This window comes from Nyctibius grandis, chromosome 5, assembly GCF_013368605.1.
Source record: "Nyctibius grandis isolate bNycGra1 chromosome 5, bNycGra1.pri, whole genome shotgun sequence".
Taxonomy (NCBI): domain Eukaryota; kingdom Metazoa; phylum Chordata; class Aves; order Nyctibiiformes; family Nyctibiidae; genus Nyctibius; species Nyctibius grandis.
Genome location: NC_090662.1, coordinates 17,699,949 through 17,712,399, shown reverse-complemented (window position 1 = coordinate 17,712,399; position 12,451 = coordinate 17,699,949). Strand labels below are relative to the sequence as shown.

Below are 12,451 nucleotides of genomic sequence, written 5' to 3'. Positions count from 1 at the left end.
ATCCCCTAACTTGCATATTAATCTAATAATACATTTTAAGCATAGTTTAAAGGATATAGGCAATACATTCCTGCAAGCAAAGTCCTTATTTTTTAACATACTCGTGAAATTTGAAGGGTTAAATAATCTCTTAATGACATCCCATTACATCTCTTCTTTATTATTAGAGACGCTTTAAGTTTATTTACTTAATTTCTGCCAGAAAGCAGGTACCATTTGCAATGCACAGAACCCATATATTTGGTACCCATATTAAAATCGGTTTTGTCCATGTATATGTTTTAAGAGCAAGTTCATGCACTGGAGAAAGGAAGGAAAGATATATAGTCTCTAGTTGAATTCTGAGAAGGAACGAAGAAAAGGAAAATGCTGCCTTCTTGTATATGCTACACCTAAAAACATTTCCCAAAAAAGTCAAAACTATACATCAATCTAGCAATGCACTTCAGAGGTACTCAACTGCTGTATTAGTTTTAACAACGTAACCTTAATTACCAGAAATACAACAATATTATAAAGAACGCAGAGTCACAGGAATAGCACTCTGATTTTTCTTTGCTGTTCCATCTGGATTTGAGCTGATTAAACCTTTTCTATACACGCTATTATTCGGTGTCTTCTGCAGAAGACTGAATCTAGAGTACTGCTCCTTCTAGCAACGCACAAAAGCAGCATCAAGAAAATAAATGCATTTTTTAAAAATATAAGATTCATATTAGGGTGATGTTACTTCATCCCCTTCTCAAAGAACTCACGATCAGCTTTCACAGGCAACAAAATGGAAAGTGTGGGATAGCCACAAAAGATGGGGTTTTATTTGTAGGCTCACACGCATGTGACCTGACATGTATTGGTATTTTTCTTCAGTTTGTCTGCAATTTAGCACAGGAAGACTGCAGGAAGCCTCCAGGTAGAAACCAGCATACAGAATCAACAAAAAGAAATAAGAAGAGTCAGAAGAGCAAGATTTTGCAAGAATTCCTGAGCCAGAAGAGATGAAAGGAGCAATAAAGTTAGTAATGGCAGTACTGCTAGTGAGGAGCAGCTGAGATGACTGCTAATAAACCAATGATTGAAGAACAGTGGAGCACTTTTCTGATGACTTGTCTTCATCCTCATGCAGAGGCAACTGGACAGTACCAGTACAATGCAGTACACCAATTCATCCAGAGGAAATGACATTTGACCAGCCCTCTCAATATCTGCACATACGTAGCTGTGAGTCACATCCATGAATGTCCAGATGTCACAGGTGCGGAGGAAAAGCAGCTCCTACAATTCTTCAGAAATGAGTGACTCCAGCAACACTTCAGGACTGAACTTCATGGTCAAGTTAACTCTTCACAAGAGCAGATGGGATAGTGAATGGCAGCTGGTTCATCCACACACAAGGCAGGTATGCTTTCAAAACCCATTCTGAGGGTCAAAACCTGAGCCTGTGATGTGCTTTTCTGCAGACTGAACCCTTTTCTTAAGTCTACACTTGAATGCAGGTGCACAACTACACTGGGCAATGCCCTAACTTCTTCAAGTCAAGCATATTCAAATGGCTAAGAACTTTTGAAAATATCAGAGCTGAAAGTAGGTATCAAGGCAACAGTTCACAAGCACCCTGGAAGTGCAACCCCTCTGCTTAGGATGGGGCTAGTTGGGTACTGCCACTGAGCTGTCAGGCAGCCTGGGGAGACCGGTCTCAGGATCTGCCGCCACCCACACTTCCACCCCTGGGAATTGTGTCAGGTTACCAGAGAGCCCCTGCACCAACGGTCCCTGCTGACCAGCTGGTGGTCCCAGCCTTGAAGCCCCACTACAACAGTAAAGGCCCACTACAACAGTAAAGGCCCACTACAACAGTAAAGGCCCACTACAACAGTAAAGGCCCACTACAACAGTAAAGGCCCACTACAACAGTAAAGGCCCACTACAACAGTAAAGGCCCACTACAACAGTAAGTGTCTGAACTCCCTGCAGCTCAAAAGGTTTGGCCACTAGTGATCTACAAAACATAGACTATCAACAGTTTGGATTTCAGTGTGGACTGAGGTTAGTACAGCATATTCAGTCGAGATACGCTCATAGTGAAGTTTCCTTCCTAAAAAGTGTTTGCATAATCCTGAGTAGCATAGGTGTTTTAAAAGTCTCAGTTCATGCTTGCAAAGTGTTAAAGAGCTTCTTTAATGAGATATACTCTACAAAAACGATGATAGAGCTACTGTTTCAATGCATTTAACGAGTGTCTTTCCACTGCTCCAGATGCTGTTAATAAGTAAAAGCCTGTCCAGAGCTAGAGAAAATGCAATGCTAAATTCCTGGCTGGAGGAACATCGCTCTCACTCCAACAGGGGTGAACACGCACACACATCAAGGGTCTATGTTAGATACACTATGATATTAATAACCACTGAGATTTCTGAACAAATACTGGCTGTATACAGCAAGATGCCCTGACACTGATCTTCAGGTGTCACCCATCAGGAAGCTGGCAAAGTTCGCACCAGCTTACACCAGATGATGATCTACACACTTTCAGGCAGTCTTGTGCTTTTGGAATGTTTCAGATGCCTATGCAAACTAGCACAGGACAGCATAATGGGACTACAAGTACAAAAGAAATTGTTACTGACATTGGGAATATTTTTTTCAAGTTTCAGATGTAGCTGATTTTGTGGCTAGGAGCAAGGGAGGGGAGAAAATAAGTGTAATTTATTTGGGAATCATTTAAAAGCAATAATAACAACAAACTCATCTCCTCAAAATGAGTGAAGTCGGTAACTAAACCCAATTGAAAAATTGAGATATAATCTGCATTCAGTACAATATTTACATTACAAAATGTGCTATCTATAAAAGGTTAAAAATGACCTGCCTGTTAAGAACTACTTTTTTTCAGACCTAAAAAGATGAGCAGAATTTGTCACAACTACAGCAGTAGTATATCACAAAATAGCTTTATGTAGTCTGAACATACTGTATAATCATAAGCAGCAAGTCATAAATTTGAAATACAGCTCTGCTTACTGTTTTCACTTCTTCCCTGACAAATCTAACTAAGATGAGGGCTATGGGTGGTTTCAGAAAGGAAGAAATGCTCTGTAAGCTCATGATAATGAGAACCATTTACAGAATAGTTCATGCAAACTTCACACACTCACACATTCTAAGATGCACCAGTTAGTGAACATGAATGAATTAGTAACTCATGCAGCTGTACAGTACACAGAAAGCTAAACATACTTACCCAGCGGTATGCTATCTAGGTCTGTGTAAACAACAGCAACAAGGAAACAAAAGCAACACTCCAATCAAAACATATCCGTTTATAAAAAGAAATAAAACAGAAGTACCCAAATGTATTCTAAATTTTTCTTAATGTCATCTAATGAGAAGTAGAATAGATGCCGTAACAAACATATGATGCCACTTTCAAAATTACTGACATACGAGGATTGAACAGGATTGCATATTTAGAATTTCACATTCAGAAGTTAAAATCATACCAAATTGTAAATGCATAGTATTTTGTAAAAATAACAAGCAGATTATTTGAATGTAAAGAGTCTCAATAACAAAAAACCTTCTTTATTTCCTACATTGCACTGATGAGGGGATATACTTAAAAATGACATACATGCACATCAATTGTGAAATAGAGTTTAAGATATTAAAATACAGCATCTATTCAGAAAAGAAATAGCCTAGAATGCCCAGTACAGCATGCATGAAAGGCAAACATGACATGCGGCTGACTATTCAGCACACAGGATGACAGAATTACCTTGCAAAGCATGACCCAACAAAGCATCAAGTTCAGGATTTAACTCAGCTTTTTCTTTTAGCATATGAAACAGCAGTTGGTTTTGAGTAGCACTAGTGATTTCTGTCTGCTTAAGGCGTCCCTCAAGAACTTTGATCTGAGCTTCTTTCTGAGCTGCTTGGAGACCCTAGGAGAGAGAGAGAAAGAAAAACATTTTCTTTCACAACTCTTCTGTAACAAAATGAGAATTGCCAAAACTTTTTAAAAGCTACAAACACAAACAATGTATACATTGTAACCTTCCTCTCACATCCTAAAGACTAGGTGTCAACTAAAGCTCTTTTATTATTATTTTGTTTTGTTTTTAAAGAAGAGACTCATTTAAGCATTAATTTAATGTGTGCTCCTCTGACTCTGCCGTGCAAATATGCATCTAGTGGCTAAGTTGGACATGACTCCCAAATACAAATAAATGCAAAGAATGTATGAATTAAGAGTAGCAAGCATCTGAAAAATCAACACCTCCATTTTTCGCAAGTAATTTTTTTACAAAATTATTACTTGTGATACTCTATAAAAAACAGCAGCAAAAAAACCCCAACCCCAGAACCGTAATCTTTGCTACAGAATCACTCAGTGAACTTTCAGCTTCTGCTGAAAGATCGCATGGCCTATCTCTAAGAAAGAATCCATTCAAGGGAATTTCCATAGATCCATGGATTAGTGGGAATTTTTAGTCATAGAAAATTTAGCCAAGAAATTACAGAGAATGGTTTCCAAATAGAAGAAACAGTAGGAAAAATGAAGGTACAACACATGTTCTCAAAGACTTGTAGGAATAACAGAGGACTGAGTGCTAGCACTTGAGAAGAAGTGTAGTACTACCCGACTTACACATTAAATTCTGATTTTATCATGGACTAAAACAACATATCAATAGGCACATTTGCGTGTGGAAACAAACAACAGAACAGACAGCAGGCATGACAATTTTGCAAGAAAATGTACCCTCAGTTTTTCTACACGATAATTACTTATCAGAAAGAGGAGAAACACCTTCACAGAGTGGAGCTTTTATCATGATAAGGAGAAATTGTTAACAGAGTAAGTCAGAGGCACTTTTTCTCATAGTAAGTCTGCTGCAAGGAATCAGATAGCCACTCAACCCACCCAAGGGCTGAAAAAAATGAAAAGACTGAAATTTGCAGAAGCCAATGCGAGTGTGGGAATTCTCTTTTCCTTTTTTTAAAAAAAAAAAAAAAACTCACACAATACAAACTTTTCTATTATCTGCATAGTGATGAATCAAGAATACAAAAAAAAAAGAACAGAGAATTGGTCAGTGGAACTGATCCAAAGCCCATTTCAATAGCCTTGAAATCTTTTATTTGATTCGATGACACTGAGTATGGCCTCCAAACAGAAAGAAAAGCAACAGCAAGAGCATATGACACATGTATGCACAGGGTTATCAACTGCCAAATACTAATTTTGAAAATATTACTCCCCAAGGCTTTCTGAAAAAGCCCATACTGCTCTACTCAGAGGTAGAACTCTGACTAAAGTATGACACACATCAATATATTTTAAAGGCTCATATTTTTAAGGAAGTGGCTTTGCCAGTCTTTAAAAAATGATCCTGAGCATTCTGGAGCTTGTTGAAAAACATAGAAGGACATTATTTATTTTATTATGAAAAGCTAGTGCTCTTATAAGAACAACATGAGGTAATTAGCGAAGTAGGCTCTACTGGAGGTTGAAAAACATGCAATGGATTGAAGGGAAGAATGGATCTCAAGTGCCTTCACACTGAGAACCAGTGTGACTCAGTAGCATTGACCAGCTTTTTTTGTCTGACTTACTTTTCACAGGTATAAATTCACATTAGTTAGTCTTTATGTCAGCACAGCTCTGCTCCTGGTACATGGCATATTCTTGGCATACACATATTTCACTTAATAGATTACCTTATTGATACCCATTGTGAGGAAGTGATCAAGCAAATATCGAGCTTCTGTCAAAGTGCAAGCATTAATCACTGCTGTTACATCCAAGGTCTCTCCTTCTTCCTACATGTGTAACAACAAAAACAGTCAGATGGTGAAAAATGCATTTTTAGTTTTTTTTATTTATTTATTACAGTAATTATAGAAAACAAAAACAGTGAAGATGCTGCAGTATCACCCAGTTCATCCCCTTGGTACCTCTAAACCATGTCTGACATTTTTTTCCAAACTATCCCCAAAACATCCCACAGTACAGACTGCAGCCTTCCCAGTTTCTTCCAGTGCTTCAGTTCCTTTCCTGTCAGAAAGCTCTTATCAACCTCCAGCTCAGACCCCTTCTTTATACAAGCTAAGCCATTCACAGTAGATACAGAAATGAGTACATTTTTTCACTCTCTGCAGCCTTAATGCATTTGAAGGCTTCTCCCCCTTCTTTTCCTCATTTTTCTTCTGATCATTCTCAGTCAGTATTAAGCATTCTGGTACCCTTAAGAATTATTAAGTCTTTTATGTTCACTACTTCTTTACTGGCAAAGTCCCATAACCTTGCACCACGCTGTCCAAAGCTCACGAAACCCTGATGTGAGTAAAATAGTAAAAGCTGCTGGAGATGTAACATGCATTGAAGCACAGATTAGCCCAAGGTGGGACAGAAAGAACGCAAGCACTGCCATATAAAAATACCAGTAAGTATTACAGTTCAGACTTCATGCTACCATGTGCCAAGAGACCTAGGAGATTGTATGTGGTGGATTCTTCCTGCTAGATCATGTAAGGTATGATGTGCATTATAAGAGTTTTCACATTTGGATTTCACCGCTTTTGGTAATATTCAAATTTCTACATCCATTGTAGTAGACCCTTTACTAAATTACTATTCGAAAAGTCACCCGCAAATGAGCAACTTGGCCTGAAAAGGCTCTTTAGTTATACAAAGCCACTGTTCCATAACTGAAAAGGTACTAAAATGCAATATAAAGAATTTAAATATATTTAAGTATTTTTGTGTGTAAGAATGTATACAAAGTATACAAAAACAATACAAGGGAGTGGAAGCATATCAACAGCCACAGGAAGATGATACAAGCTGTTAGCTTTCAGTCCCAAGAATTATATTAATTTAATGCCAGCAAAATAGAAAGCATCAGATTTGACATTTAAATGCTTTGCAATCTTAACTTGCATTACACTATTGACAGTAAAACTCAGATCTGAAAGTTCAGTTGAATAAACACTCTTCACTTTAGACTTCACCCAAGTTTTCACCAATTTTTTACTTCCTGGTTCAATAATTATACAGTCAAAACAAAACTCATTTCTAAATAAGAACATTTTCAATGCTAACATAGTTGGTTTTCTTTTATCCATTTTACCATTTTTGCATAATATTTGACCTACCTTTGCTTCTTCCATTTGCATAATGTTTGCTTGGCAGTCAGAAATGCTGTCGTTAATGTAGTCTATATTCGCAGTTAGTGATTCCATCTCTTCATTTATGTTTTGGACATTTCTATCTGCTTCACTGCCACCCCCATCCTTGATGAGCTTCTCTCTTTTCTTTGAAAGCTTTTCTCTTCTTTTTGTAAGTTCTTCACGTTGCTATTTTCACCAAAGACAAAATATTACATAAAAAGGAATTAGTAAACACTTGGGGCATTTAAGCGCCTTTGTGTTTTGTTTTCCTTTCCTTGTTATACTTTAACTAACGTATCATGATTTCTACAGGAAGAAGTTATATGGGTGAATATATTAATACATTTGCACATGACTCCATTAATGTGCTTTTCATTTATTGCTAAGCACAGCAATCCCATGGTCCAAAAGCCTACTGGAGTTGTTTAGAGCTTCTTCATTGACTGCAATGGATTCCAATCACTTTGCCCATACCACCATCACAGCAATTCATTTACAACAAACATAAATGCACTGCTCTCTCTTTATTTAATACGACGATACAGCCAACAGTGTGTAGGAGATCACCCACCGTAAGTAACCTGTTCATATCTGTCTCCATATTGGAAATGGTCATCCTCTGCATAATGATGTCAGTCACTCTGCGTTCAAGTAACTGCCACTTCATCCTGGCTGCCTTTGAGGAGTAAACTCTTCTTGTCACTGCTTTCCGCTGATATTTCTTTCTGTGATAAATTCAAAAAGAAACATACAGCTCAGTCTAAATTAGTACAATTACACATTGGAATGTGGAAATGATCAGGCCAGAATATTTTTCATGGATAACTTAAAAATTTCTAGTAGAATTTCTTGCAGTTTTTCATTGCACCAGACAGCTACCTGCACCCACCCCTGAACTCTACTGCACTCTAATATATTGCCTTTGAAAAACAGGTATCAAACACTGTGGCATTGTATGATGCACTGTTGAAATTAAATGCCACCTAAGAGTTGTTCCTTCTTTAACAAGGGGATCTGCTTCAAACCACAGTGGAAGATCACCAATAAATCTAATACATTAAATTGTTTTTTCCAACAAGTTTTTCTGTGTACTTAAGAACACTACACTACAGGCATTGGACCACCAAGGGCACTTCTCTTTAACAACAGATTAACTGGATTTTGAAATTTTGGGGTTTCTTAATATGACTTGGTCTTCATATTATTCCACATTGTCTTAAACCCACAAACCTCAAATTGCATTTGGTAATGGTAAAATGCTCATTTTCTGAGCATTACATGGCAGCAGTTTGAAAAATAACTACTGCTGCAATATGTATCATCACAAGATTATCTGCTAGAAAGACCATGCAATTTTCAGTTCTCTTGAGAGCTCTAAACAGTTTTAATCCTTACCCGGTTCCATTTGTTGCAGTTACAGCTAATGCTTGTACCCTTGCAACAGGAATTCTCATCTTCTGCTGTGCTGCTGTTCTTGAACCATCATGCTCAACTGATGAGCTAGAACTTGCTTCCTGTATAGGATGCTCAGGTAGGCTCAGCTTTCGACTTACTTTTCCTGCCACTTTATCAGACAGAGGCCTTACTTGCCGACGAAGGGCTGTAACCTGGAACAGAGCGCAGAGACACAATTACCTCTCCCCGAAACTGCATTCTGAGTTACAGCAATACAATTCCATTCTGTTTTCAAAAATGCATTACTGTTTTACCACAATACCTCTTCAGTTTTGCGACGCAAGATAACTTCTTGATTTCTTTTCTGAGCTTCCAGAAGCTTGAGCTGATGCTGTGAAAAAAAATACAAGCAGCACATGGTATTTTTTCCATTATCTGCCACAAGGACTGTATTGTATAAAAAAAAAAAAGACCGTTACACATTAATACAAGTTTGCAAAACTGTTGTGACATAAATGCTCAAGTAACAATTGTTTCTTGCTCTTTCTAATGCAGAATAAAATAAGCGTTCCACTATATCAATTCTCTATCAAAAATAATACTTGCAGGTAATCAAGGTGGTAGCAACAGTTTTGTGAAGATTCACTAATAAAATAATACTGATATTGGCCTGGTTTGGGCCAAACCAGGCCAATTAGTCTTAGAGAAACTAAGGTCACTGCTAAATTCCTCACTGCTTACGAGTGAAGAGCCAAAGGGGGGTCACACCTGCAGGGAGGAGCAGACAGGGCAGGTGGCCCAGAATTGACCAACGAGGTATTCCATCCCATACACATCATTCTCACTTTCCTGTTTATCACTAACCCACTGCCTCCTGGAGGTGGGGCCCAGGAGGGACGGGCCCTCCTGTCTCCCACTGATTGGTACCAGCTTTGCCAATTCTCCAGTTCAAAGCCTGCAGGTGTGATAGCAGGGGGAGCTACTGCATTTTCCCCTCTGCCCGTGCTGGGGGGAGCAACTCTGCCTGAGGAGGATTTCCAAGCTCTCGATCTTGGTTTTGTATATATTTGTATATATTTGATTATTTCTATTATTCTTATTATACTCTTTTTCATTACTATAGTTTATTAAAACTGTTTTAACTTTCCAACCCATAAGTCTCTCTCCCTTTTCCCTTTCCCTTGGGGGGGGGGGGGGAGAGGGTTAACAGAGAGCGTCTGCCACGGGGTTAATAGCCGGCCCAGCTTTAAACCGTGACTGATATACATATTCAATAAGCCTTCTATTTTCTGTTGCACTTACCACCTGAAGCTAGGAACTGAGTTATCGTAGAAGTCAAATCAAATTATGTCTGTTTTGACTGGTGAAAATACACAGGCACGCGCCTGCCTCAGTAAATGCATATACACATGGTGTGTGCCTGCAAGCAGAAGCACATGATAATGATAGATGCTTATTACAAATGAAAGTTCTTTAGCTGTCAAATCACCTCTCGTTTGCGTTGCTCCTTTTTAAGCTGTGCAATCTCTCTGTTTCTTCTAGATTCAGTCATTCTAGCTTTCTCCTGCTCTTCTTTCATTTGTTTCATCAAGCGAACCTGTAAAAAGGTCATCACTTAGAAAAGCTGTTTACACTGAAGTGCTGCTCCCCGCCCCCACTCATAGTTTCTTCTTCAAATTGCCATCTTCCAGTATATTACATGCTTTCAGCAATTTACATCCTCCATCTAATGTGTCTTCTTCACTCAGTGCTGGATAACAGCTAATAAGCAGTGCAAGCTTCTCCATGTTTGATACCGTAATATCTGTTCATTAAACCTAAAAGCCACCCCTCTCCTGCAGGAACAGCCTAGGCTTCATATCTTTTCTTTTCAGACTTTTGAGCAGCTGACAGCAAGAACAGAGTTACCTGATAAAAAAAAATGAACAGGAGTTTTCAACCCATTTTTCAGTAAACACTCATTGTACGACACTTCAATATACTGAAATATACCTTTGTTTTCTTCATCTCTGTCACCTCCTGCTGCAATTTCTTCAGTTGCTTTTCATATTGAGACTGATTTTTAAGCAATCGTGCATGTTCTTTCTGTGCTGTTTGAAGTCTCTGCAGTTCTTTATTCATGGCTTGAAGTTTCTTTTCATATTCTGACTTGATTTTTTTGGCCTTTTCTTCTGAATAGGTCTCTACAGAACCTAGAGCAAAAGGGAGTTCTTAATCTGCTGTTGTTCAGGTTATTTTCATTTTACCAGCCACAGCAGATGACTGCTTCCTCTGCTTTTAGCATTACCTGCAATATCTTTGAAAAAATTAATTTGTCTCTAGCTCCTGTCACCTGCACTGCTTCGAACTTTCCACCTTGTATGTCTTCTTGGATAAGAGATCAAGTATTAACACAGTATTAACAGTATTAGACAACAAATATCTGAGTACATGAAGACACAGATACACACGTCCTTGTTCACATATATGTGCACAAGATCATAACAAAAGTCCAAAGAGCCATCAAGCCTAGTATCCTTTTTCTGGCACTGATCAAAATGGAAGGTCTAAGGAATAATAAGGGAACAGCAAAAGCATATAAAGTATATAAATATAAAGCATATATAGTGTATTTGTAAAAAGAAAGAAACAATCAAAACACTTCCCCTAGTACTCTCCCAAAGTTCAACTATTTGTGGCTTAGGACTTCCTGAGCCAGAGTTAATTTTTCATCATAATACGATTATAGATTCAAAAAAGTTTTATAAGTAAAACATCTCTGCAAGGCCACTGATCCTACTTCTTATTTTTATGCAAATCACAAGGGGGAAGGGAGGAGCAGGAAAGTACTTTTAATTCAGGAACTCTCTCAAGGACTATGTTAAAATGAGAGCTCCTAGAAAACTGAAAATGCTTATTCAACCAAATCAAATACCTGTTAGTAGCAGTATCTTTAAAAAAAAAAAACCTCTCTCAATTCTGGTAGAAACTAGAATGAGTGAAGTATGATTCACTGGCATTATGGCTACAAAACCATTTCTGTTTTCTGCAATTTCTTATCACAGTTGAAAAGGGAAGCGAGGAAAGTAGCAAACAATTCAATTTTAATATCTTACACAATATCTAGATTTAAATGATTTTGTACTTCTTACCCAAGTTTTGAAGAACCTGATCTCTTTCAAGCTGAGTGTCTCGAATCTTATGTTGTAGCATCATCAGTTTCTCTTCATATTGTTTTTTCAGTGTTTGCAACCTTCGCTGGCTGTTCTCTAGCTCATCTATCAGTTTCTGCTTAATGGCTATTTCACAGGTGATATTTGCCAAGTCAGCTTGATAATTTTCTAAAATAAAAAGATTTGAGCAATTAAAAATTAAGACTTCTGTTAAAGTAACAGTGAGGATCACATAACTACAGATACTCCCTGCAATGTTAGGGTCATTTCCTAACATGTGAATTGTGCACAGGAGAATTCTACACAAAGCACAATGTGGCAAGCGAAACTATTATCTGCAATCCATGATAAAGTCTCCTCCTTAAACACTCTCCCCACCCTAGAACTGGGAAAGAGGTAGGGAAAGATCTCTCTCATTGGGTAACAGTTGCCCATATGTTGTAATTCCTCACATTTAAATCTCAAAACCGGCAACCTGTCCTTCCCCATACAAAAACTGAAACAGGCTGTGAGACTTCAGTCGCATCTCGGGGTTGGGGATTAACTGTCATCCATAAACCCAGCAGATTATAAAAGGAAAATTTGACTGCTGGCAGACTCCAAGGAGAGATTTTTCTTGTCTAGCTCTTAGAAAAAGACAGCAATAATTCTGAGAGGAGAGGAGCCACCTCAATCGTGGAAGTGGCATGGTGAAGGGAATGAGAAAAGTAGGAGGAAAAATTAAGGAAAAA

General features: G+C 38.1%; 1 protein-coding gene across 1 annotated transcript in view; it reads right to left on the bottom strand.

Moving 5' to 3' along the window:
- KIF21A (kinesin family member 21A) overlaps nt 1-12,451 on the bottom strand; it is a 101,163-nt gene that overhangs the window by 24,449 nt on the left and 64,263 nt on the right. The window contains 10 exon segments of the mRNA XM_068400616.1: nt 3,239-3,259; nt 3,776-3,941; nt 5,722-5,823; nt 7,159-7,359; nt 7,745-7,898; nt 8,569-8,780; nt 8,891-8,959; nt 10,058-10,165; nt 10,561-10,760; nt 11,700-11,888. Of these exon segments, the coding sequence (XP_068256717.1) occupies nt 3,239-3,259; nt 3,776-3,941; nt 5,722-5,823; nt 7,159-7,359; nt 7,745-7,898; nt 8,569-8,780; nt 8,891-8,959; nt 10,058-10,165; nt 10,561-10,760; nt 11,700-11,888 (1,422 nt within the window).